This window comes from Onychomys torridus, chromosome 1, assembly GCF_903995425.1.
Source record: "Onychomys torridus chromosome 1, mOncTor1.1, whole genome shotgun sequence".
NCBI classification, from domain to species: domain Eukaryota; kingdom Metazoa; phylum Chordata; class Mammalia; order Rodentia; family Cricetidae; genus Onychomys; species Onychomys torridus.
Genome location: NC_050443.1, coordinates 59,680,557 through 59,707,958, shown reverse-complemented (window position 1 = coordinate 59,707,958; position 27,402 = coordinate 59,680,557). Strand labels below are relative to the sequence as shown.

The window sequence follows — 27,402 nt, the reverse complement described above, 5'->3', positions numbered from 1 at the left end:
GACGGGTTCCATCAGTCTATATCCTGTGACTATCAGTGGACACCATAAGCAGGGTAATTTAAAAATGCTAGAGCTTTATTCAGCTCACAGTTTTGGAGCCTGGGAAGTCCAAGGTCCAGGGAGCCCATTTGGTGAGGGCTTTCTTGCTTGTGGGCAGTCTATATGTAGTATGAGGCATCACACAGTGAGAAATGAGCATACCCAAGAGACACTCAAGGTGGCTTTTATAACAGCCACTTCAGATTGCCATGAACCCACTAATTCAGAGTCCTCCTGACCTATCACCCCTCTGAGGGGCAACCCCTGGCCCCAAGTATTGGTACTCCACACTGGGGACTAAATGTCAACATGAAGTTTGGTAGGAACATTTGAGCCACAGTAAGAGGTCAGAGGAGAGGCAGAAGGAAGGCTGCCAACACTACATAGGGAGTGAGTGGCCCACAGATTTGAGTGAAGTCACTCCGTGGTTGAGGGTGACTGAGGTCGGGGCAAGGCTGCAGGTAAGTGTGAACCAATGGCCATCCGAAGAGAAGACTTCATGTAAATAGGAGAAACAGAGGCAGACACTGTGAATTGAGTCCTCAAGCACAGAGGGACTAAGAATTTTTTCCAGGTCACCCAGCAAGGAGAAGCAGACACCAGGTCCAAATGCAGCTTCTACCATCCCTCCCCCATTCCACACTGACGAGTCTTGAGTCTTCAAAACCCGGGCATCATTGCTCCCATTTTACAGGTCAGTAGAGATGTGAGGAGGTAGCACCTTGCTCAGAGACACCCAGGTGCTTAAGAAGCTGAAGAGTGAACTGTAGCTGTAGCTCAGTGGTAGAGCACTTGCTTTGCATGCATGAGGCCCTAAGTTCAATCCCCAGTACTGCCAAAAAGAAAAGAGGGAAGAACGTGTCTTGAGACAGGGTCTTACCACAAAACACATGTGGATCTGTAACTTGCTATGTAGACCAGGCTGGCCTCAACCTCACGGAGACCCACCTGCCTCTGTCTCTTAAGTGCTGGGATCCCCATACCCAGCCTAGTCACGTCCTGGAATTAAAAAAAAAAAAAAAAAGTGGAGGCACTTTTTAACTCAGGTCTAGAGTTCATGCCCAAAGTTCTGGATCCATCGCCAGGACTGAAAAAAATACCACCAAGGTTTGTGCACTGTTACATATTGACTTCCTAAGTAAGTGAATGCTTGTGGTGTTCAGAAAGTTCATACAGCAGAACCATACTCGCCATCCACAAGGTGACGTGATGCTTTTAATGTCAATTCATGGTGACCTATCAGTAGAAAGGCCCAGAAATGTGACCAGTGAAAAAATGTCATCTGATGACAGTGTCTTCCTTCAGCCTTGAGTTTCTGGTGCTCTGAATACACTCATTGGCTTCCCTAACCTGTCAAATGTAGTCCTTCTGCGAAGGTCAGTGTCAAAGGGCTCTTTATGCTCCCTGTGATGAACCAGGTTGACCTGTGACTCCAGGTCTGTCCTATTGATGTCCTCCGGGGCTCTTCTGTCAGCATCCTGGGCCTGAGCTACACTAGTCTGGGTCCCATAAGCACTGCCTAAAGTAGAGTGCAGGTTCCAGTCTCACAGGGACGCTAGGAGACTCTGTTAGAGGTGTAGGTCATCCAGTAAAAGAGGGCAGTTCTTAGCATGAGTGTGACATCTCTGCTTCCTTATCTAACCTCAAGATGGTCATCCTGCTGAGCAGACCTCTCCCATATCCCTGCTAGACCTGCTCTCAGAGACTGTACTTCCGCCGTCTTTTCCTCAGTCAGTGGCTGTTCTGAGGAGCCTAGAGGCCTGAGGATCTAGCTAGACACTACAGACTTCTCTTCTCCACTGCTCCCCATCACCATGCGCTTAAATGTCATCCCCAGTGAGAATGTGCTGGCCTGACATCAAGCCTCTTCTTCCTTCCTCCAGCCACAGAGGACCAACAGTGTGGTAGAGTCTCAGCCTTTAAAAGAAGATGGCCAGGGGTTTGAATCTCTGGTCAGGCCCTTAGCCTGCCTGAGAACTCAGTTTTCACTCCCAACATGTCTTACAATATCCACCTTGTGAATTGTTGCAAACTTAAAGGTACAAAGGAGAGTTTGCTCACAGAAGGCTCTTACTAAATATTCCCTTTTGCTGACAAGGCTCCTGTGGTGTCTGGCTGTTTTCAAATAGCACAATTCTTTGCTGAGAACTGGGACCTCGGTGCCCCATGCTGCCATGGTGGAGCCCCTGGAGCTCCCAACACACTGACCATTGCTCAGCCTCATGTGTTCCCTAGGGGCAAATACGGTTGTAAATCCGGTGCTGATGGAGGTACGTGGAAGGACGCACCCCTGGCGTGTGGAGCGTATGCTTTGTGTGGTGGGGACTTCCTAGAGGAAATCTAGTGAGGTATGAAAATCACCCCACCTTTAAGGATTCATGGACACATGCAAGGACTTATGTACCTGTGTGCTCATGCCACTAGTGCCTATGACCTCAATGTCCAACAGTAGCAACTGGCTTGATCAGGCATGGTAGTATCCTGCTTTTAAAAAGGATGCTGGGACTGGCATATGGCTCAGCTGGTAAAGATGCTTGACATCAAACCTGAGGACTTGAATTAGATCCCCCAGACCCACATGGAAAGAAAGAACCAACTTCCACAAGTCCTCTGGCCTTCACATGCCAAAACACAGGCACAAAAATAAACGCAATGAAATAAAAAGTTACCTATTTTTTTTTACAGATTTATTTGTATTACCTTTTATTATTGTTAAAAACAATGCAGGTTCTTAACCCCTGGGCCATCTCTTCAGCCCTACACATGGTTTAATTAAAAATAAATAAAATAAGGGGTTGGAGATTTAGCTCAGTGGTAGAGCGCTTGCCTAGCAAGCACAAGGCCCTGGGTTCGGTCCTCAGCTCCAGCAAAAATTTAAAATAAATAAATATAAAATAAAATAAAAAGGAGAGTGGAAAGTGAATGTGGTGGCGGGTAACTCCAGTACTTGGGAGTCTGAGGCAGGAAGCCAGCATTGGCTACTGAGTGAAGATGCTGTCTCAAAACAAAACAAAACAACACAACAAAACCCAACCAAACCAAACAAGACCAGCAAACAACAACAAACAGAACCAAAGCTGGACTTGAATCCCAGTACTCGGGCAGCAGGAGCAGGCAGATTTCTGAGTTCAAGGTTAGCCTGCTCCACACAGCAGTTCCAAGACAGCCAGGGCTACACAGAGAAACCCTGTCTCAAAAACAACAGCAAAAACCAGGATTGGTAGCAGAATGCCTGTAATCCCAGCATTTAGGAGGCACAGAGAAGAGGTCCACTATAAATTCGAGGCCAACACAGTAAGTTCTAGGTCAGCAAGGGCTACCCAGAGAAACCCTGCCTCGACAAAATAAAAAGGCTGACGCAGGAGGATTGCCAAGTGTTCAAAATCAGCCTCGATTATAGAGGGAGAGTGTCTCAAAAAGGATGGGAGTAGTTGGGCTGTGGTGGCACAAGTCTTTAATCCGAGTACTCTGGGAGGCAGTGGCGGGCGGATCTCTGTGAGTTCGAGGACAGCTTGGTCTACAGAGCGAGTTACAGGACGGCCAGAGCTATGCAGAGAAACCCTGTCTTGAAAAAAAAAAAAAAAACCAAAAAACACAAAACAGACAAAAAAGAGGATCGGGAGCGGTGGCGATGTGGGTAGCGATTCCAGTCTGGGAATTCTCCGTTCTGATCTGGATGAGCGTTGAAGATCATCTTCTCGCTCTATTCACCCAAACAAGGAAGAAACGGCCAGGCATCGACGGGACGCGCACAAGTTGGGGCGTTCTACTCTCTTCCTTCAGCCCTTGCTCCCATCACCCGGAGCTTCCAGGGGCGCTGGGCTCGGGGCGGCCCCGCGGGCCCCTTGCCGGTTGGGTAGCGCCCAGGGCGCGTGGGCGGCACCAGGGTCAGCTGTTCCGCGTCCGCCCCGCCCAGTGCCCGGGTCCTATAAGTGTGGCCCCAGCCTCAGAGCCCTGCGTACGGAGTGGCCGGCAGTGCGGAGCATGGCCTGGAACACCAACCTCCGGGGGCGGCTGCCGGTCGCCTGCCTGATCCTGCAGGTGGCGATGGTGGTTCTCTTCGGCGTGTTCGTGCGCTACGATATACAGGCGGATGCCCACTGGTGGTTGGAGAAGAAGCGTAAGAACATCTCCAGCGACATTGAGAACGACTTTTACTATCGCTACCCGAGTAAGTACTATGGCCCGCAGGCTCACCTGAAGAGTCTCCGGGTGGTTCCCATTGGGCTGCCGCCCGACTGCGCTCCACATTAGGTCTGCCTCTGCCTCTGAAGCAGGGTGGAGATGGAGGGGCGATACTGCCCCTCAGTCCCCAGCTGGTTCCAGAGTAGGCTCTGCACCAGGGTACCCCCCTCTCCGCCCACCTCAGCCAGTCACTGGAGAAATACTCAGACGTGCTCACACTGGCTGGTAGGGGCACCCACCTGGGAGAGATGGGCTGTCTTTGTTATTGTTTGGTTGGTTTGGGTTGTTCTTTTACTTTCAGCTCTCCCAGCCATCAGACGCCTCCTATGTCCCTGTCCTTCCTTGTCCTCAAAAGCCAGAGTCCCACCTCCATTAACCAACCAGCAAGTGACCTGGCTCCCATACACTTCAAATAGGGGGTAGGTCGGAAGTCAGCGATCACATGGGTGGCATGATGGCCCTCCACGGTTGTTAAGGAGACGGGTGTGTGGGACCACAGGTGGTGTTGGGCCCAGAAGTCATAACATCCACTCTCGTTTGGGTTTGGAGAAAAAGCCACACTGGTCACCTTCCCCTGCTCTAGGATTTTCTGTATCCTATGGTTAAGGATATGGCTGTAGGGGCTGGAGAGATAGCTCGACAGTTAAGAGCATTGGAGGATGGGAATTTCATTCCTAACACTTACGTGGTGACTCACAACCAGCTATAACTCCAGTTCCAGGGAGGGAATCTGATACACTCTCCTGCCTTCCGTGGGCACCAGGCACACACATGGCACACAGACACGCATGCAGGCAAAGCACGCATACATGTTTTTTTAAAAAAAGAAGACGATGAAGAATATGGCCCTGAAATGACAGACATCTTGTCTGTCATGGCTCTGCTGCTTTGGGGTGGGTGCTCTCAGGCAGATGCCAGTCATAAAGAACCCTAACTTCCTTCTCTACTGACTAGGGGTGATGGTGGGACCCACGGCCCAGGAGGGGTGTGAAGCGGTGTGAAGTACTGGGAGTGTAAACCTCACTTTACAACAAAGCTGTCAATCACAAGAGCATTAAACACAGGCACCTGAGGACTTTAGGCATCTCTGAGAGCATAAAGGACCAGCCCAAGGTCACTCCAGGCAGCCTAACCTTGGACCGCCAGCCCAGGACTCTGCCAATGCCCTTGTGCTTTCTAAATGTCCAGTCTGTCTACCAGCAGCCAAGGGCAATTCTTCTAGCAGTGGATGCTCATGTGGTCATGGGCCATTGCTTTTCTCCAGCAGCTGCCTAGGTCAACCTCTGTTCCCCCTGCAGCTTGCATGCTCAGCAGCAGGGCATCTCCATGTCTGGAAATCAAGGGACCCCATTCAGGGCTGTGTGCTTCAGAAGAGATCTTGACAGCCGTGGCTTCAGAATCCACAGTGCAAATCCACTCTTCATGTTGCCAAACCTTCCTCTTCTGTGTGGGGACTTGGCAGGCAAATGGGGAAGCGGGCGAGTTTAGGGTTCATCCTTGACCTTCCCCATTTCATCTCCAGCTGTCTTGCTCACATCTGGGCACCAGAGCCAGCCCCACAGAGAAGTGTGAGGGTAAGGCTTCCCTTTCACGGGCGCTTGTAGCTCTTCTATGTTGTCCTGGCGGTGTAGGGCATCAAGATCCCACAATGGAAGCTACAGAACCTCGTGCCCCCTAAGAAGGGATGCAGTCCTCAGTCTCCCCAACTCCTATACTGTCCCTCTTCCCCAGGCCACCTGTCTTCTTCTCCATCACTCCATAATTACTTATCTACAGGGTCACTCTGACGTGGGCCCTGACTACTCCAGTGAATTAGGATTTAAGGTCACTCTGGACAAACAAGTTGTGTATCCTCTGGTCCTCACGGACTCCCAGATTTATTGAGAACGAACACCGCATCCCATGACACCCAAGGCCAGTGGTGCTGGTGCGCTGGGCTGGCAGTCCCTTTCGACAATGGGGAGTCCTGGTTGCTAAAGAGATCAGGGAAGCCGAGGGACCTCGGGAAGGGAAGCCTGGGAAGAGAGGTCAGAGGGTCAGAGTGGCCTAAGAGAAGGACTGTGAGAGAGAAGGGAGAGAAAGCTGAGGGAGAAGGGAACCACACCAAGGATGCCCCCTAGCTGCCCTTGTCTCTAACTCCAAGAGATGGGGGGCGGGGGCGCTTGCCCGGAAGCAGGAAGTGGGAGGTAACTCAGTGTTCCTTGACCAGGACAGGAAGTACTGTGGTGGCAGAAGCAGATGCAGTCAAGCGTGGGATCTTTCCTTGATCATCACTATCATCCCTCAAGGGGAGACATCGCTACTCCTCCCGCCCCTCCTCCGCCCCCGCCCCATTTCACAGATGAGAAAACTAAACCCATAGAGCAGACATGTCTCACACAGGTCACCCAATAAGAAACCAGGAGCCCAGGCAGCTACTCTGGGGTCTGAGCCATCTTCCTGGGTGACTCTCTCACCCCACATCTCATCCTTCGCCTCTCCCCAGCTCTACTCTTTGAGCTTCCTAGACCGTGGTGACTGTGGTTAGGCACTAAGGAGCATGAAGCTTCCCGGCCAGGCGGGTCCCCAGGGCCTGGTTTCTGCATGACCAGGTAATTCCCAAGGGCAGCACAGGCCCTTGTGGGTCTTCTTGGCTTGCAGCCATCCCCTGTTCAGGGTGCACTGTGGGGGCCTCATTCCTACTCAAGGGATTAGTGGAGCCTGCTGGGCATCTCTGGTTTCCAGAGCAGATCAGCACTAAGGGCCTGAAATCAGCATCCCGAGCCCCAGCCCTTCCCAGACAACATACACGGAGCTAGCTGGGAACGTGCCCTCATGCTCTTGGAGATCTGAAGTGCCCTGTCAACTGCAGAATGCAAAGTCTCCTCCTCGCTGGTATAGCAGCCTCAGTGACCGTGGGCTGTGGCTGCAGAAGCTGGGCCAAGGAGTACCACCAGGCCCTGACCCCAGAAGCTGTCTAGAGACACCAAGGGAGGTCAAGACGTGTGTTAGGAAAGGGCCTGAAGGAGAGGATGCTCAGATTTCCCACAACTAAGGGTCTGTCTCCTGAGGCCTGAGCCTCCAGGCTTGCCTGGTCCTCTAGGGACTTGCACCTCAGACTTGGTTTCATCCCATCAGAACTCGTTTAACCAGAATAGGTGGCAGCACAGCCTGGTGATGCACCTTTCAGTGAAACATCTGGGTCAGATCCTTCACTTGGTGACCTAACCTTGAGCCTCAGACTGCCCTTGTGTAGAGTGGGATTATGCTGTGAAGTATAGAGTGTCTAAGAGGACTCGGGGCTTTTAGGGTGCTGTTTCCAAAATAAACATGGTGCTCCAGAAGGGACTGAACAGTCCATAATGTTTAAATGGAGGCCCGGCATCTGGCTAGAGATGTGGCTGAGAAACGTGTCCCTGGTACGAGTTTAGAGCTATGGTAGACTTCACATTCCTTTGTGCACTTCTTGGCTCCTATGTGCTGTCTGCCTGTTGCCAGGCAGGAAATCTATTCTCTTCATTCTACAGTGGAAGAAATGTGTTTTAGGGAGCCCAGGGCTGAGTCGGGCAGTGGCATAGGAAGGGACAGGCAGGGATGGAACCACACCCTTCTCCTGCACAGCCGGCCTGCTTTCTGGAGTTTTCTGTGCCATTGCTGCCCCCAGCAGGACACTGTGTAGTGCTGGTGTCCCAGAAGAACTGGGCAACTGCTAACAGATGTCTAAGAAAACAAGCAAGGGACAGGCGAAACCGGTTCAGTATGGAAAGGCGCTTGCGGCACGGGCCTGAGCACTTGAGTGTGCTCTCTCTAACCCAGGATGGAAGGAGAAAGTTGTCGCCTGACCTTGGCACTTAGAATCACCACCATCGCTGTCGTCATTGTCCTCATGGTCCCACAAAACAAGTGGGGCCGGTTGACCTCTAGGAAATGGATATCCAGTACCTCCAGGGCACCACCCTTAGTGAGATGATATAGTAGAAGTGGGGAAAGGGCCTTCAGCCACTCGCTGGGGTGGGAAACTATTGTGAGCTTTGGCTGAACACCTTGGCTGGGGAAGCCTGGGCTGGAGAGTTACAGAGCAGCAGAGGAGGCCAGGAGTGGGAGAGTGGAAACAGCTATGTAATGGCGCCCTCTTGTGGAAGCTAACATGGTTGGTCACTGGTGTGCCGATCTGCCTCATTAGACTGGGGTTGATTTACCCCAAACTGGGGAGAAGGGCAGAGGGCCAGCTTCCACTTACCAGCAGCAAGTCGCCTGCACCTGGTTATTCTTGACAGTGAAAAAGAGAAACACCTGCTAATGAGACTGAGCGATGGCCTGTGCCGGGGCTTTGATGGGGTTCCATCATTAAAAAGTCCCCCACAGGAACCTCTTGGGATAGCTGTCTGTAGACCGGAGGGGACATGCCTTTTTGATGAAGTCATACAGACCAGATTTCCACGTGGCTACTGCTTGGATCTCTAACGTTGCACCGAACCCGAGGCAAGAGAATGTGATGAATGGATGGTTTCAGTACTAACTCCGGGCCAAAGTAGAAGGGAAAGAGGAAGGGAGGTGTCTGAGGAAAAGCTACGTCTCTAGAGAGGGACAGAAAGGGACAGGGCACCCAGGGGTCCAGGTGGGGCGGAAGGACAGGAAAACCCAGGATCTCTCATGCCTGCTCTTGGGACCCAGGCAGACCCAGGGCGGCTTCAGGGTGGGCAGGTGTGCCCTGCTGCCCATCTGCTCTTCTCTGCCTGCGTGGGCCTCTGTGCCACTGGGATCTGGACGCCCCCATTCTTGAAAGGCCCCTGCTTCCTGACGGGACATTTTCTCCTGGGGATCCCACCAGTGTTCTCTTCCTGTCCTCCAGCTCTAAGGCACACTGGTATGCGGGGCTCGACCTGTCTCTCTCTTCATTCCCACATTCAGCCGCTTGAGGGCCTGCATGCTAGTCGGTGACAGTTGGCTCTCTCAGGCTTCAGGCCCTGCCTCTTCTGTGGTTGGTTGTCTTGGGCTCACCACAGCCAGGATGGCACCCAGCACTTAACCTTTGACCTCTGCACTGCCATTGCTCTAAGTGTGTCAACAGCCCTGTCTTCCTGCCGCTGAGCTCTGCTCCCTGCCTGGGGGAACCCTCATCCGACCGAACATGCCGCCTCTCTCTCCTTCACAGAGTTATTAGTCTGTCACTCACCAGTTCTTCCCAGAATGACCACAAGGTCTTCTACGGTGCTCCGCATGCATTCGCTCTATTTTTTTCCCACAACAGTCAGTAACTTGATAAGGCACGGGACATGATAATCCAGGAAATACCCACACAGTTAGAGACCCCAGCCAGGATGTGTTTGCTCTGCTGAACTCAGCAGAGCTGAGTAAACCTGGAACCCTAAACGGGGCTCAGAGCATCATCCTGAGGTGCATGGTGTGGGGGGCTGGGGGGTGGGGGGGTGCAGGTCAGTTTTCCTATGTCCATTTGTTTTTCTAGCCTTGGGTGACCAGGAGGCCTGTGTCTGGGCAGGGTAGGGTGGGAGACAGATGAGAACAGATAGGAGAATTCAAGGTCAAGGTTGCTGAGACAAAAACATTGTTCATACTACCTTGCCAGACTATAGGGGCTCCAGGGTTCGTCAGCCCTATGCATTAGAAGGTGAGGGGCCACAGGCCTGCCATATTGTAAAATTTCCCCCATTGCTCCTTGACTGTGCTCAGCTGGCTGCAAAATAATAATAATAATAATAATAATAATAATAATAATAATGCTATAGTCTTTTTTTAAAAATACACACACAGTATCACGGTGTGTGTGTGTGTGTGTGTGTGTGTGTGTGTGTGTGTGTGTGTGTGTTGACTCATTCATGTCTATGCACCACTTGCATGCACAGTGCCTGCAGAGACCAAAGGGTGTGAGAGACCTTGGAATTGGAGTCACAGATGATTATGAGCCATCACTTGGGTTCTGGGAATTGAACCCTGGTCGCCTGTAAGAGTAACCAGTATGCTGTACTCTTGACAATATCATGGACGGTCCCCCTTGGCACTCTTCCTTGGTGTCAAGAATGCCCTGGTGACCAGGCACAGCTTATCTTCCTGGAGCTTTATGGTTTAGTGGATTAGACAAACAAGTAAACACAGTCACTTTGTAACGGACTGGGAAGGAAAGGAGGCACCATGAGGGACAGCCTGCCTTGGAGTAGGTGGTCACCACTGTGTGTAGTGGCACACACCTTTAATCCCAGCACTCGGGAGGCAGAGGCAGGTGGATCTCTGTGAGTTCTGGGCCAGCCTGGTCTACATAGTGAGTTCCAGGACAGTTACATACTGAGACCTTGTTTTTAAAAAAAAAAAAAAAAAAAGTACGTGATCAGAAGGCTTCTCAGTGCAGGGACGTTATTCTGAGATATGTAGGGAGATGAGTTTGCTGGCCGTTCGGCAACGGCCCTCCAGTAAAGCAAACACCAAAGACCCCGCCGTGGGGCTGGGGTGCAGAGGGAGGAGGTGCATCTGGCACACAGAGGGAGGGTGGAAGTGGTCCGGTGTATCGAAGGCGGGTGGCCTGGCAGGGCCCTGGAGCTGCCTTTCCTCCCTCTTTTCCAACTTTGTCTTTGAAAATAATTTCAAATTTACAAAAGCTGCTAAAATAGACACAGTATGCTGCGTACACTCTGACTCAGGTGTGAATGTTGCTTTCTCTCTCCAGCTACACACACACACACACACACACACACACACACACACACACACACACGTTTTTGGAGGGCCAGTTACATTCCTCATAGTCTTCCCCTCGGAACACTCTAGCATATTTCCTAAGAAGGGGAGTATTCACTTCCAGTACAACATCATTCAACTTCAAACATCCCCATGGACGAGGTACCTTACTCCACCATCAATACCTAGTTCTCTCGGCTGACCTAATAACCTTTTTTAGCTCTTCCCCATACTCTCTCTTCCAAATCCAGTTCAGACGTATTTAAGTATAATTGGCGTATCTTTTCATCTGGAATCGTTAAAAACAAAAACAAAAAAACAAAACTTTCCTTTGTTTTCCATGACTTACGTGGATAATTTCCAAGAGTACAGCTTCACCACTATGGTTTTGTTTTGTTTTTTGAGACAAGGTCTTACTACGAGGCACAAGCTGGCTTCAGATTTGCAACCTTCCTGCCCGAGTCCCTCAAGTGCTGGGCTAACAGGCGTGCGCCATTACGCCCTGCCTCGGCCTCACCCCCTTTGAACAATAGACTCCTCATTCTGTGTCCAGTTGTTTTTCATTATTAAATTTGTCCCTGCAGTCTCGGGGAGAGCACCCTATGGGGGATACTGGGGGACACATCCTTTCTAGAATGTCCCATCTGGAGGCACACAATGTCCTTCTGCCACCAATGGACATGTTAATTTTTATTCCCCCAGTTAATATGTAACCTAATTTTTCCTCTGTGCAATTACTATTGTTTGTTCCTCCCTTGAGACCAATGCGTCATTTGTTGGCAGAACCTTTGAGACAGCGCAAAAGCCCTGCTCTTCTTGGAATTTCCCCTGCACTGAGCATCACTCATGAGCTGTTGCTGTGAGGGCGGTGGTTTTTGCCAGCATTTTAGTGCAGGCAAGAGCCCTCTTTGCTACACTGTCCATTTTTACCTATTTATTATCAGCCTGGACTCAGGAATTCCTGTATGTAAATGACTGTAACTTATTATGAGAAACCATTATTTGGGGGCTTCAATCGCCCCAGATGAGGCCAATGGGAGCCCTTCTGTCTGGTTCTTTGTGTCCCATGGCATCCATGGTTCCTTTGTGTCTTATTTCTATTCAGTTTTCACTTGTCTGAGCCTCACCCCCACCCCCCCCCCCACTCCAAAACAGTGTATCTCTGTGTTTAGCTCTGGCTGTCCTAGAACTCGCTCTGTAGACCAGGCTGGCCTCGAACCCACAGAGAGCCGCCTGCCTCTGCCTCCTGAGGACTGGGATTAAAGGAGTGCGCCACCACACTCAAGTTTCCACTTGTCAAAGCTCTCTGCCTTCTCTTGTTTTCTCGGGCTCTAAAAGCAAGCAGTGTTAGTGCTCAGAGAACAGTTTAGAACATGCTATCCCTTCCCAAATCATTCTAGTTCACCCCTATAGTTGTATCAGAAACCCGAGAGGCTCAGAACAGAGAAATGGCTTGCGGGGGGGGGGGGGGGGTGGGGGGTGTCACACTGAGTTACAAGTCTGGTAAGACTTGGAAATCCGGGCAATGCTTGAGCAATAATAGGTAAAGACAACTGCCCAGTTGGGTCACTTGATATGGGTACACACTCTGCCAAGAACTTGACATACACGTCTGTATTTAACCTCTGCAACATCTGCGAGGTGGCATTATAAAACGTATTGAGCCCCAAGTCTGTTTGGTAACAGCCATCCATCCAGAAGACGGAACACCGGTGTTCCAACTTCTCCATGGCATGGCTGAAGGAAGTTCATTTGGTGGAGGTGGAGGTGGTGGTGGTGTGTGGACATGAGTAGTTCTGTGCGACTTTGCTCGGCCTGCCAAGGTCCTGCTTATTCATATTAGCAGTGACTCTTCTCCCTGAGGAAAGGGTTACAATGGAGAGGGCGAGGCTACACGACCTCAGATGATCTGTGCTCTAGATTCCGGACCCTCAATAAAACTCATAGCTTAGCCTCAAATTCAAATGCCCAGGGCCTGTGGAAGAAACTCATTGATAAAGCGTCTGAGTGAAGGCCCTGTAGTCCACGACCCGCAAGGGGCGGGGGAGATAAACGAATCAAAGGCTCAGCTGCCCACCCATGTGGACCAGCTATGTGCCATCTGGATGGAGGGCGGAACAAGAAAACTGTCATCTCCCCAGGGTGCTCTCAGTCATCTTCTTGACCCTATCACCCAAGGGTCTAATGTGGGGACCCACCTCTAGTCCCCTGGCTCCCTCCAGAGAACCTTAAGATGGAGGCAGTGGCTATTTTTTACCAATCAAGAGGCCTCTTGTTTCTGCCAGCCAGCTGTAGTCTGGTTGCAGCGAAGAGGTGGGCAGGGCTAAGGGGATCAGGGAGCCAGGGCTCCAGGTTCTGGCACTGACTGAAAATACGGGAGCTATCCCTAGGCTGTGCTGGCCTGTCAGACTCAAAGTCATGGTGGACCTTCCCTAGACAGCAGCGACCTTCAACTGCGCTCTCCCGGCAGGCTTCCAGGACGTGCACGCCATGGTCTTCGTGGGCTTCGGCTTCCTCATGACCTTCCTGCAGCGCTACGGGTTCAGCGCTGTAGGATTCAACTTCCTGCTGGCAGCCTTCGGCATCCAGTGGGCGCTGCTCATGCAAGGCTGGTTCCGCTTCTTTGACGGAGGCCACATTATCCTGAGCGTCGAGAAGTGAGCCGGGGAGAGTTCGAGGGGCCGCGGGCGGGATGGGCTGGGCAGGGACGGGAGGGCGGTCCGGGGGTGGGGTGCGCCCTGGGTGGGGAGGGGGCGCAGGTGGGCTGGGCGGTGCTCACAAGCGAGTTCTGGCTGGGGGTGGGTCCTGGGGGGCGGGGGAGGAGGGTGGAGAGGGCGTGGCACGGGAGTGGGGGCAGGGTCTGGATTGGGGCGGGTCCTGTGGTCACAGGGAGGGCCTGGCGGGTGGGTGGGCGAGCAAAACTGGGAAAGGCTCTGAAGGCCTGGCGGGATGGTGGTGCGGGTGCAGTGAGGGAGAGGCGGTGAGGCTGGGGGATGAGAGGGAGTGGGCAGGGACAGGAAGAATGACGGTGAGGGAGGTGGACTCGGAGGGTTTGGGATGGGGTGGCTCCTCCTTCAGGACACCTTGGTCCGGTGATGGACACCTGCAGTTGCGGTACCCACACACTCTTTTCTCATCGCTACCCTCCAGGTGCAGGTTGTAATGTTCAGTCGGGTACTGTGGGAGGGTCTCTCTCCCCGTGGTGGAGGATAGTCTTGTCAAGAAGAGGAAGGAAGGAGCCGGGCGTTGGTGGCGCATGCCTGGAATCCCAGCACTCGGGAGGCAGAGGCAGGTGGATCTCTGTGAGTTCGAGGCCAGCCTGGTCTACAAAGCGAGTTCCAGGACAGCCTCCAAAGCTACAGAGAAACCCTGTCTCAAAAAACCAAAAAAAAAAAAAAAAAAAAAAGAAGAAGAGGAAGGCAGGAAGGGCCCAAGCCCTCATTGGTGACACACTGAAATTGCGGGCGCTCTGAGACATTACAACCCCAGGGACCCAGGAGGGAGGGCGGGCCAGATGCCCGAGCTAGCCTCAGAAGGCTCCTTGCTGGGAGGACATTGAAATAGGGAACCCCACCAAATGGAGCCCCTTTCCCCTTGCACTCCACCTCGTCTGGGCAGAATGAGCATTGAGAAGAGCTGGCGTGTGGGCGCGGGCTGCCAGGTGAAGCCTTCTGGATTGGCCTCCCAGAGTGGGGCACCAGCCTCTTCTCCCACCTCCAGCCTTCTAAGTGTCACCAGCCCTTTCCCACCAGGCACCTCACTTTCCTCCACAGTGAAGTGGCCTTCTCTGAGCCTCCCCAACCCACCCCAGCACCAATAACATAATAAATCCCCCCTCCAACCAACTTGTCAAAAACCAACAAGCAAAGCCATTCTCTCGCACCTTGGCCTCTGGACTTGCAGCTGTGGACGTTTGATGAAACCGGAGAGTGGAGGATCGCTCCCGGCTTGCAGGTTAAGGCGTGTCCGATGGCCTTCAGATGCCAGCATTAAGAGAAGCTTGGCTAGAGCAGGGGAAAGTCCTTATTTCAGAAAGTCGTCGGTGGCGCTGGGAATTCGTCAGTCTGCTCCTCAAGGCCCCAGAAAGAGTGTAGGAGCAAATGGATCTAAAACCACGCGCAGAGGGCAAGTCTCTGCTGCGTTAGTTACTTCTCTGTTGCTGCGGTAAAACACTGTGACCAAAGGCGACCTGCAGAAGGAAGAGCTTATTTATTAGGGTTTGGGATCCAGGAGTCCACCGTGGCCGGAAGGCTTGGCAACAGGATCAGGAAGCTGGGGGATCACAGGATCAGCTGCAGGTCGGGGTGGGGTGGGGGTGGAGGGGGCGTGGGGGGAGAGACAGGGTGGAGACTAAATACTCCCAAAGCCTGGCCCCAGTGATGCAGGTCCTCCATCAGACCACGCCTCCTAACGTCCCCAAGTATCACCACCAGCTGGGAAGGAACTGTTTAGATGACTGGGCTCCATTTCTCACTCAAACACCACATCTGCAGCTACAAGTAGAGTACCAGCCAAGCGCCGTCAGCCAGATGTTTGAAAGTGGAACATGTGAAAGATCAGCCGCTCAGGCCAGGGAGTGACACACAAAAGAAACGGGAAAGACAGTGACAAGCATCGCTCCCCCAAGTTCAAAATGCACAAGATATCCTCAATACCATCGGCCCAAAGTATGGATGTACCCATTATGTATCTAATTAGCCACTACGGAAGAAAGGCTATGACACATGAGGACATATACCATTAATTTTTTTTTTTTTCTCGAAAGAGTAGTTACAAACTCCGAGTTAGCAAGCTTGAGCTGAACCGCTTACTCAGCAAGCTGGCCACTTGATAAATAGAGTTTAGGCAAATTGGCTTTTGGGGATTGAGATCCCAGCTGCTGGCCAGGAGCCAATGTTGGGAGTCCAAGACTGGGCTGGGCGTGTAGTCCCCAGACCTGGCCTGTGTGTCTAGAGGTGTGGATATACTTCTGACGTCTGCCCTGGCTATGTTCATCTGCCACTCGGGGGCAGTTCTCCTCTGTGAGCTCTGCTCAGGCCTCGCTGAGACCCCTAAAATGTGGTACCCAGATCCACCTCCCAGATATCGATGAGCAGAAGCCCAGCTTTTCTGTTCTTCCTCTGTCTCCCTCCTAAAGGGCACTTCCATCAGATGGCTCTTTGGGGTGCGGCTGGAGAACTTTGGGCAAGTCACTGGGCCTCCCTGGGCCTTCCTATCAGCTGTGAACTGTGGGTGATGAGAAGTACCCACCTTTTGTAGTTGGTGGGGGGATGGTTCAAGAGGGCATGTGACTAGCACTCAGTAGCCTGTCACCCTTTCAGCCAGACCCTGCGGACACAGTGCTGAACAAGGCGAGCAGTGGAGGAGACATTCTGCAGATATGCTCTGAGAGGTGCCCTCATTCCACAGACGGGCCCCCAATTAGATTGTTTCACCCTGATTCCATTCCATTTTACAAACACCCCTGAACATGAGGAGGATCTGCTCTATATTGGACAGCCTTGAGGAAGCAATCCTTTTTCCCCTCCGCCCACCCTGCTGGCAGCTTTCATGGACTCAGCTGCCACACCGGAAGTCGGCTTGAGAGTGCAGGGCAGCATTCTTGCTGCTGGCACGGGACAAAAAGCCCAGCAAAGCAGGTGGTGGGCAGAAGCAGGGTCTCCTGCGGGTGTAGGCATGGTGTGGCTGCAGTAGATGTCCACTTCTCCTTAATCCCTTTGCTGGGGTGGCTGGGCTGTGCCCTTGAGAATTGAGGGGGGCCTGTATGCCTCCTTTTGCCCCATCCTTTCTTTGGGCCTTCCTGCCCCTTCCTTATGCCCACTACCACTCTAGATCTTTATCTCCTGGGGAGGCCCCTCTCTCTCTTCTGTGGACCCTCCCTTGTGGGTAAAGCGGCAGGAAGAACCCAGTAACCCCAGAAGGCCATGGTAGTGGCAGGGACAGGTGAGTGTGTAGTGAGCCCTCAGGGTCTGGAGCAGAGGCCACATTGGAGGGACTGAGGAAGGCTTTTGACAAACGGAAGCAATAAGAGGAGGTTCAGGGAAGGCAAGCAGAAACCAGGGGGCAGGGTTATACAGGGGTTGTTCAACAACAATGGCTAGACCACTCAGTTCCCTGAGCATAAGCTGCCCACAAGGCACGAGGCTGCCAAGGGAAGGCATGGCTCCCACTGCTGCTCTGGAACCTCCCTGGTGCCTTAGTGTGGAGGAGGATATTATCTGACTACCTTATGCATTTCTGAGCCTCTACTTCTACATTTGAACCCAGCCTGGAACACTCCCTACCCGGGGATGGGGGAGGCGTTTAGGTCACTCTAGGCTCCAGCCCATCTCTGTGCCATTCCTGTCCAGTACTCAGCCACCATCTCTCTCATCTCTGACTCATGTCCAGGCCAGTCTCCACCAGAAGCCAGAGTAGGCTTCTCACCAGACATACTATGCATGCATGGCCCTAACTGTGATGAGCCCATTATCACCGAGCGTGAAACGGAGGCTCACAAAGATTAAACCACCAGCCTCAGTCCACAGAGGGCCAAAGGTTTGGCATGTCACTTCTGGGTTTTAGCTGCAGCTCTTCTCTGGTCTGTCTCTCTATAGCATCATCGAAGCTGACTTCTGTGTGGCATCTACCTGTGTGGCCTTTGGGGCAGTTCTAGGCAAGATCAGCCCAGTCCAGCTGCTTATCATGACCTTCTTCCAAGTGACCCTCTTCGCAGTGAATGAGTATATCCTCCTGAACCTGATAGAGGTGAGCAAAGCTTAGGAGGGGGAGGGAGACGTTAGGGGAGAGGAAGAGGGATAAAGAAAGAGAGGTCTGTGGATATGTGCAGCCTGGCAAGCCATTCAGCTTCCTACACTACAGTTTCTTCATCTGCAAATTAGGAATCACGACGCCTCCCTAGCGAAATCGTTGTCTACCTAACTATCTGCCCAGCGTCTGGGCAGAGCAGGCCTTTTCTGAATTTGGGTGGTTGTTTTTACTTCCTTTATCTTCCATCGGCTGGAAAGAGTGAGACATTCCTGCACATACTTCGGCATTCATACATCCCTAGATCTTTCTCCCAAAGGGGGAAAAAAGCTCAATGCGTTGAGGATGAATCTGCCAGGAGGGATCCCAGAGAAGTGATCATATACAAAAGCACTGGTTGTGAATGCCACAACCCCAGGAATGCCATTTTGTGCTTTGGGTTTGGCTGATTCCATGAACTGGCTAACAGCGCTACAGACTCTTGGGAACCTCCCCGGCCTCAGTGTGGAAGAGATATCATTATGCATCACCTTATTACCTTATGCATTTCTGAGCCTCCTCTTCCACATTTGAACCCAGCCTGGAACACTCCCTACCCGGGGGCGGGGGAGGAGTTTAGGTCACCCTAGGCTCCAGCCCATCTCTGTGGCATTCCTTTTTGGTACTCAGCCACCGTCTCTCTCATCTCTGACTCATGGCCGGGCCAGTCTCCACCAGAAGCCAGAGTAGGCTTCTCACCAGACATAGAAGACCACTCCCCCGATTAAAAACTACCACCAGCTTGACTCTACACATTCCGGCTCCAACCCCACCCCCACCCCCCAAGCTTAGGCGTGGCTCCGCCTCCACGGACTGCTCTTGGACGGTGACCTCCTTTATGCCCCCGACTGCGTGGAGCTTGAGCCTGTTGAAAACTTTACCCTGGCTCTCTTCTCATCTTTATCCTTCTCATGAGCCACGTTTCAAGCTGAATGTCACTTCCGAGAGACGCTGCCTGCTTTTCTCCATGTTGTCCCTCCCTGGCATGGCTCTTACGTGGTTTTGTCTGTTTTCTTCATTGCTCTTGGGGGCCTGTCTGGATGTCTGGATGCTCTCTGCCCTGGCACCTGGCCAGTGCATCAGACATACTCAGATTTCAGAGTCTGAGGCTCTGTTGAGCGAGGCTGAAGGCTGTAGGCAGAGGGGAGCAGGCTGCACTGAGACAGACCCCAGGAATTTACAATTCAGAGAGGGGTCCAAGCATAGAGGCACCGAGCCCGCCCTGTGTTAAGGGCGGGCCTCCAGGGCTAGGCAATCCAGCAGAGGGCGCTACCACCAGCCTAACAGGCCAGAGGCTTCCCACCACCGGCAGTCAAAGCTAGACCGGGAGAGCTAGCTACCAAGCAGAGGAGAGAGAGGATAAGTGTAAAGGGCCCCGGCGTTTTGTTGACTGGCCAGCCAGAATCCTGCCTCCCTCTGCTCAATGGCTGCTGTGGGAACTGTCTTAGGGTTTCTATGCTGTGACGAAACACCATGATGCAAAGCAAGTTGGGGAGGAAAAGGCTTGTTTGGCTTAGACATCTGTTTGACAGTCCATTATCGAAGGAAGTCCTGGCAGGAAGCTGGAGGCAGGAGCTGAAGCAGAGGCCATGGAGGGGTGCTGCTTCCTGGCTTGCTCCCCATGGCTTGCTCAGCCTGCTTTCTTACACAACTCAGAACCACCTACCCAAGGTTGGCCCTCCTCCATCAAGAAAGTGCGCTACAGACTTGCTTATAGATCAGTTGGATGGAGGCATTTTCTCAGTTGAGGGTCCCTCTTTCCAGATGACTTAAATTGTGTCAAATTGACAAAACAAACAAAAAACAACCACACACACACACACACACACACACACACACGCACACACACGATAAAAAATAGGACAGTAGGACAGGGAAATAGGCTACTGTGTTCCACGGCTAAGCATGCATGCATATGTGTGGGGTGGGGAGAGAGGGTGCCAGGCCCTGACAGGCCCCTTGCACTCCAGGCAAAGGATGCAGGGGGCTCTATGACCATCCACACATTTGGCGCCTACTTTGGGCTCACAGTGACCTGGATCCTCTACCGAAAAAACCTGGAGCAGAGCAAGCAGAGACAGAGTTCCGTGTACCACTCAGACCTTTTTGCCATGATCGGTGAGAACTAACAGCTGTCACGTTGGTAAGGGCAGCCATGGTGGGTGACATCGTCTATGTTGGTGGGGGGCCCACCACGGTGGGGGAGTGCTGCCATACCGGTGAGGGCTGCTGTGATTGGTCAGAACTGCTGTGAGTGGATAAGAACAACTATGAATAGTTGGAAGACTGCCGTGATAAGTGAAGGTCACCATGATGAATGGAGAGAGGCGCAGCCACCCGTAACGAGTAAGAACCACCACTGTAAGTGGGTGAGGGCGATTATGAATGTGTGAGGGTCTTCCATGGTGGGTGATTATTGTCATGATCATCCCTGATCTCCACATAATCAGTGGGTGACTACTGGGTGTTTTTTGTTTTTGTTTTTGTTTGTTTGTTTGTTTGTTTTTCGAGGAAGAGCAGAATGAAGTAGCCTGTAGATACTTCGAGTCCTGGGTGTCCAATTCTCTCCCTCATGGAATACCCCAAGGCAGAGTAGAAACAAGAACTGGCCACTTGGTCCCCATGACATATGATGTCTATCAGACTCAGCCCTTCCTTCCATCGCCCTGTAGACTGAGAGATGGTAGTGCCACCAGCTAATCTGTCTACAGAGGGGAGTGACTCTCCCATATGATGCTATGAGAGTGGGGGGCATGTAACAAGTCCTAGGGTTGGGGAGATAGAGAAGGCTTTGTGAAGTGGTATGGGAGGCCAAGTGGGATCTAGGTGAGTTGGTCCAGCAGGGCCTTCTAGAAGGAGCCCAGTGAGAGTGATGCTCATAGGTTGGAAGCAGCGGGATATCCCTGGAGCTGAAAGGCAAGTGCCTCTGCTTAGGCTCTGTGAGCCTGGCCTAACACCCCCTCTCCTGGCCCCTGTCCTGCATGTGTTCTGACCCAGGCACCCTCTTCCTGTGGATATACTGGCCCAGCTTCAATTCAGCCAGCTCCTTCCACGGAGACACCCAACACCGAGCAGCCCTCAATACCTACCTCTCCTTGGCGGCTAGTGTACTAGCCACAGTGGCAGTGTCCAGTATCATACACAAGAAGGGCAAGCTGGACATGGTGAGCAGGGGGGCTTCTGGGGGGAGGTCCCTATCTGACTGCCATGCCCTGCCTACATCTCATCATGGTAGGCAGCTTCTAGATTGGTACACCCAAACCTGGATGTTCACAGTGGGTCATTCCTGCCAAATGTTCATGTCCTCCCCACAGCCTGAAATGCTGTTAGCCAGTGCTAGTTGAGTGTCGCATCAGGCCTGCCTAGCAGAGTTGCCAGTGTGTGTGTGTGTGTGTGTGTGTGTGTGTGTGTGTGTGTGTGTGTCCGTGTCCCCTCTACCGGGTCTTCATTCTCCTGACGCCACTGGCCTCTTGGACTTTTTAAAGCTGTCCCAGGCCACACACTTAGAGAAGCCAGCAGCACAGGACCTGCCATGGCCAACAAAGAACATTGGTAGCAGCTGGGCATGCACAGGGGCCCACAAATACCTGGTATAGACACAGCGTGCACTCAGATATGCCCACTGGCCCACAGGTAGACATGGAGAAAAAGGGAATGTGCCCATGGGTTTTTAGGGCCCATGGATGTGTCCAGCAGCACACTCGCCTCGTGGGCACAGAACATGTCCAGGCCTGCTGGGGTTTGTGGGGGACTTGCCTGCAGAGCACACGAAGCAGCCGTTCTCAGCTTGGGCCAAGGCCCTCTGCATGCTCCTGGCTTGCTGAGGCAGACTCTGAGCTGTTCCCGGCTCCCAACTTTGCAAGGTGTGTGAGCACAGGCCACGCTCCAGGAACAGAGCTGAGAGCTTGCACGCTTTGCCTACCCTGCCCAGGTGCATATCCAGAATGCGACGCTTGCAGGCGGGGTGGGCGTGGGCACAGCCGCGGAGATGATGCTCACACCTTACGGCGCCCTCATCGTGGGCTTCTTCTGTGGCGTCTTCTCCACCCTAGGATTCGCGTACCTATCGGTGAGGACCCTAGGGCTGGGGCTGGGGAGGCTGTGGGGGGTTTATGTTCCTGAAAGTAGGGAGAGACAGAGGGGGTGAGGCTTAGCTAAGGGACACTGTGTTTTTGAAGGCCTCCCCATGCCCCTGCCGCAGCCGCAGCGCGAGCAATGCCGCCTTCCCTCCTCCCCCTAGCCATTCCTGGAGTCCCGCCTGCGCATCCAGGACACATGTGGCATTCACAACCTGCATGGCATCCCCGGCATCATAGGTAGCATCGTGGGTGCTGTGACAGCAGCCTACTCCTCCCCTGATGTGTACGGAGAGCCAGGGTAAATGTGGGGGAGGTGTGAGTGCGTTTTCCTCCTTCATTCTCTAGTCCTTCTTTGGTGGGCGGGACCAAGAGTGTCTTCCCCCTCTTCATTTCCACGCGAGACCATCCACTGGCCCCTCTCCCCATCCTCAGAGCGGCCACAATGGGTTCAAGAGACCAGAGCAATCTAGTCGGGAGGGCGGAGGCTTAGGGTTTGGAGAGCATGTCCAGGAGGTGGCGATAATCAGTTCCCTGGCCTCTCTGTGGGGCCCTCACTCGTTTTCTGTCTCTACCCCAGGATAGTCCACACATTTGGCTTTGGGGGCTATAAGACGGACTGGACCCGGAAAATGCAGGGCAGTTCCCAGATATTTGGCCTCCTCCTCACCTTGGCCATGGCCCTGGTGGGCGGCATCATTGTGGGTGAGTGAGAGCAGCTGTAATAGAGAATATGGGGTCCTGGTGGGGGATTCACCAAGTGGGGGACCCAAGAAAATGTCTTAAGGGTGGGCCTGGGTCTCCCCGAAATACCTGGTATCTGTATTGTCCACTGTGGGATTGGGAGCGTGGTGGGGGGGCGTCCATCTGAGGGGAAAAGTTGGGGGTAAGCAGAGAGTATTTTCTGACTGTCGTGTCCTCCAATCTGTTTAGGGCTCATTTTGAAATTGCCATTCTGGGGACAAGCTGCTGATGAAAATTGCTTTGAGGACACCATCTACTGGGAGGTAGTTTCTAGAGACTGGTTCCTGTGCAAGGATAGCTCTGCCCCTCCCCACGCCCCGACCTTGCCTTCACCTGACATCCAGGGTGTCACCTGTAGATGGAAGACATTTCCCCATCCATCTTTCTTTCTCCTGGGGACCCCAAGAGGGGCTGTATATACCTTTCTCTTTATGCACTCTGGAGACAGAGTCACAGGAGCAGCCTGCCACGGGGCCTGACTCTGGTGTGTCAGCCAGCTGTGTTCTAGTGATAACTTCCAAAGTCTGTCCCCGGCCCTGACAGCAACAGTGTCACCTTGTAGCTGAGGCAGGAGGATAGCCACAAGTTTGAGGCCAGCCTGGGCTACAGAGTGAGGCTTTGCCTCCACAAACAGAATAGCAAAGGCTGGGGCTCTGCCTCAGTTGGTAAAGTGCTCCTGAGTTGTTGGTCGCCAGCACCACATTATTCCAGCATTCTGGAGATAGAGGCAAGAAGATGAGAAGTTCAAAGTCACCCAGATACATAGTGAGTTTGAGGCCAGCCTGGTATGACATATGCACCCTTCTCTCTCTCTCTCTCTCTCTCTCTCTCTCTCTCTCTCTCTCTCTCTCTTCTTTCTTTCTTCCTTTTTCTTTCTCTCTCTCTCTCTCCCTCCCTCCCTTCCTTCCTTTTTTTTTTTTTTTTTTTTTTTTTTTTTTTTTTTTTTTTTTTTTTTTTAAAGCAAGCCACCCTCCCCAGAAGTACTAACAACCTCTGGGTGACACTTAGCGGGAGCCTGCTCTGATAATCTCCTTGTTAGGCTGGTGGCTCTTTACCCTTCCTGGCATCTGAGAGTCACCTGGGGCAGGTCAGAGCTTCCATCCAGCAGCTTGGGGCCCCACACACACTGCAAAAACAAAACCAACCTTCCTTGAAGCGCCACCAACACTTCTGAGTGTGTTTCCTTTCAGTCTTTTCTCTGTGTAGGATTTCCAGACTCTCTGAGATTTGATTATCCACTTTCTCTTTTCCTGTCTGGCACACAGATTGCTCTGTGCTGTTAATTAAAAGTGTATTCTTAATAAACTTTTATTGAGAGTAACTGCTTTCATCCTATCTTTAAAGCCCACACAAACATGATTTAAGACACCACAATTAGAAGCACCTGGGAGCCAGGCGGTGGTGGCGCACACCTTTAATCCCAGCACTTGGGAGGCAGAAGCAGGCGGATCTCTGTGAGTTTGAGGCCAGCCTGGTCTACACAGCTAGTTCCAGGATGACGGCCTACACAGAGAAACCCTGTCTTGAAAAATGAAAGAAAGAAAGGAACGGAACGAACGAATGAAGGAACGAAGGAAGAGAGAAAGATTTGAATAAAATGGACCTAAAATAGGAGTTGCCTCTCTCTACCTATCTGTCTGTCTATCTATCTATCATACCGCCTATAGTCGCTATCTGTCTGTCTGCCTATCATCATCTGTCTTTCTGTGTGTATGTGTCTGAGCGTATATCCATGTGTGCCCACACAGATGTATGTACCTATGCATTCAGAAAATGGCACTGAGCTCCTCTCTCACTCTCTGCCTAGTCCTTTGAAGCAAGGTCTCTCCCTGAACTTGGAGCTCACATTTTCACAGCAAGCCCTAGTGGGTCTCCTGTCTCCAGTCCTCTTGGAACTGGGGTTACTGGCATGTGCCAGGTGCCTGGCATGTTACACAGTGCTGGGATATGAACTCTAGCCCTTATGATTGCGTGAGAAGTGCTCTGAACTGCTGAGACATGCCTCCATCCCATCCTGAATTGTTATGACCTTTGCAATCAATGCCAAGTTCACATCTTCTCCCAGCTATATGCTTTCAGCACTACTGGGGGGTGGGGTAGAATCTAAATTCCTGGAAGTGAAAGCCGCCCCTGCACCCCTGGGTTGTCTTCCCGGATGAAGGGGTGAGACAGCCGCGAGAAGGCAGGGCTGAGCTGCCTCATCCGTGCTTTACTTTCCAGTCTTCGCATTCCCTTGCTCTACTTTGGGATGCAGTTCTAGTTCTGACACACCACAGTGCTCATCTTTCAAAAAATGGGTGCAGCCTCCTGAACCCCTCATGTCTTGTAAGAAACTAGAATGCAGTCTGAACTCTTGGGCCACCCAGTGTTTGCCCAGCCACTATTCTTGTGGGGCAAGGACCCTGATTGGTTCTGGCCGTGCCTCAGCACCCCGGACAGTGCCAGTCCCGGCAGCGCCGACCGTAAGCTGTAAAGGGGTGTTCGTGGCAGTGGATCTTCGGCATGACCACAAGGGGGCACTCGCCACACAGTATTTGCAGCCTTTGGTTTACCACCCCCCCCCCCACACACTTTGAGTTCCACTGACGTACCAGAGCCTGCCTGTGACTGGACCCTGAAAGCAGCTTCCTCTCTCCACAGATTCACGAAGAGGTGAACAGTGTTGTCTACATTCCTGAGGACCTCGCCCAGAAGCATCCTGCTCCTGTGGTACACTCAATACCCTTGGTCCTTCCAACACCTTCAGCATCCCTGGTTGCTCCAGTACCTCCTACACCTCCAGTATCCTTAGCAACTCCAGTACCTTCGTCATCCTTAATACCCTAAGTTCCCAAGGCAGGTGAGAAGCAGGTAAGCCTTGTGGTCTTTAGGGGGGTGGGGGTGGGCTGGTTCTCTCAATAGAGGTGCAGGTCTCAGAGCCAGATGCCATAGTAAAGGAACAAAGAGCAATCATGAAGCTATGAAGGTATGAGCTCTCCTGCCCCTGAGGTGGGATAGGTAGGCTAGACTGGAGGAACATATAGAAAGAGACCCAGGGACATATTTGGCTTTCTGGCTGCTTGCTGCTGTGTGACTTGGGGAGTCTCTTCAGCCTAGAGATTGGGCCTTGGTTTCCTCATCTATGACCTGGCTTTGCTTGGTTAGACCAGGCTAGACCGTCCTTTCTCCTTCCCCTCTATAGAGCACATCATATTGATGAGGTGCTGTGATACCAACCAAGAGAAATTTCCACGAGGCAGGGTAATTTTTTTCCCCTCTTGTTCATATCCAAAGCTAGCCCAGAACTAGGCATCCTCCTGCCTCAGTCAAGTGCTGGGATTACAGATGTGTACCACCACAATCAACCACTCCCAACCCCCTTTTAAAGACAGGATCTCAGATATCCCAGGCTGTCTTTGAACTCACTATGTAGCCAAGGATGACCTTGAACTCCTGATCATCCTGTCTTATCTTCCAAGTGCTGGAATAGCAAGTGTGTCCCACTACACCCATGGTATACAGTGCCGGCTGCAAACCCAGGGCTTTGTGCATGCTGCGTAAGCAGTCCATCAGCTGAGCTGCATCCCAGTCCTCTCATTTCTTCTTAAATTAAGGCACAGGATTCAAGCCACATGGCTAACAAGGCCGTTGTCATTGAGCTTATACACATTTGCCTTCCTTGGAGCCCAGAGCTTGGAAGTAGCTGGTTCTAGGGTAGGAGGCAAAGGGACATGTCAGGAGAGAAGGTTTTAGGGTGGACCAGAGCCAGACTGTGGCCTTTGCTGCTGGTGTCCACCTCCTCCAGAAAAACAAAAGATACCAGGAGGCTGCAGCAGGCCTAGGAGGACACACCCACCTGCTGCTGTCCCCATTTCCCTGCAGGCTTCAAAGACTGTCCCCAAGCTCTGGAAAGAGCTGGAGCGACCTAGCTGGGGATGCAGGAGCAGGACAGCTGAAAGGCCCTACTGACCTGGCTCCAGCACCTCCCATACCCCCTTCATCCCAGGGGGCTTGCCTGAGAATGGAGGAGATTCCGACCAAGAGAGCTCCAAGCCAGGGTCAGCTGCGGAAGGTCTGCCCCTGCCTGGGCTCATGATGCTTCCATATCCTATGGAAAATGGCTGGGGCGGGAGTGGACTTGACCCTCCCGGGGGTACCGCTTCATGAACTCTTCCCGCCCTACCTGTTCCCCAACTGTATCTCCCGTGCTCCCGGGGACCCCAGACTCATTACCCTGTCTAGTAAATAAATGTTGTTGGTGTTCTTTGTAGAATGGGTGTGAATGCTCTGGTAGGGTCCCTATGAGAGATTTAGGGTCCCAGAGAACCTGGCCCCCTGCCTGGCCCAGACCCTTGCCCAAAGGGCAACTCTCTCTACAAGAAGTTCATCCAGCCTGCGAGGCCCAGGAACCCAGGCCAGACTGCATTTTTCCCCTCTTCCCTCTCGTTAATGGTTCACACTGGTGAGAAGGCCACTAACTTGCTCTGAGTACATTCCAGAAGGCTAGGGAGAGGGAGGGAGGGCTCCCCACCCAGTTGGCTTCCTCTGCCAGCCAGACCAGCCCCCACTCCTGCTGTACAATGGGGGAAAGTGTCCGGTCCTTAAATTCCCAGATGTGGAATAGACAGGTAGACTAGACAGTCAGGCGTGCTTGCAAGAGGCAGTCTGTGACTAGGTGGTAGCCTGCTGGGGTTGTGGAGGATGAACAGGAGTTACCCCAGAAGAGTAAAGTAACACGGGGTTAGCATGGGCAAACTCATGGACAGGAACCAGGCCGAGTTTGCCTTTAGCTAGCAGAGAGGGGAGGGAAGAGTGTGCAGGCTACAGAGCAAAGAAACCCAAAGCTTTTGTGGAGCAGAGGTTCCTGGGAAGGAAGGGATAAAGAGAGGAAGGGACTGGGTCTCTCCCCGCCTCCCTGGCAGTT

At 52.5% G+C, this 27,402-nt stretch overlaps 1 protein-coding gene across 1 annotated transcript; it reads left to right on the top strand.

The window, feature by feature from the left end:
- Positions 1-3,902: 3,902 nt before the first annotated feature.
- Rhcg (Rh family C glycoprotein) lies at positions 3,903-26,698 on the top strand. Its single transcript, XM_036187843.1, has 11 exons — positions 3,903-4,210; positions 13,364-13,550; positions 17,490-17,640; positions 19,650-19,797; positions 20,677-20,843; positions 21,611-21,748; positions 21,920-22,056; positions 22,336-22,460; positions 22,689-22,762; positions 25,140-25,349; positions 26,361-26,698. Exons 1-10 carry the CDS (start codon positions 4,024-4,026, stop codon positions 25,323-25,325), a joined length of 1,500 nt encoding a protein of 499 aa, XP_036043736.1. The 5' UTR covers positions 3,903-4,023; the 3' UTR covers positions 25,326-25,349; positions 26,361-26,698.
- Positions 26,699-27,402: the final 704 nt, after the last annotated feature.

Bases quoted from the DNA above. Each gene is read 5' to 3' on its own strand.
- Rhcg (XM_036187843.1), top strand. From the start codon at position 4,024: ATGGCCTGGAACACCAACCTCCGGGGGCGGCTGCCGGTCGCCTGCCTG. The intron at 20,844-21,610 runs GTGAGCAGGGGG...TACCCTGCCCAG, and splicing joins AGAAGGGCAAGCTGGACATG to GTGCATATCCAGAATGCGAC. The intron at 22,057-22,335 runs GTAAATGTGGGG...TCTCTACCCCAG, and splicing joins GATGTGTACGGAGAGCCAGG to GATAGTCCACACATTTGGCT.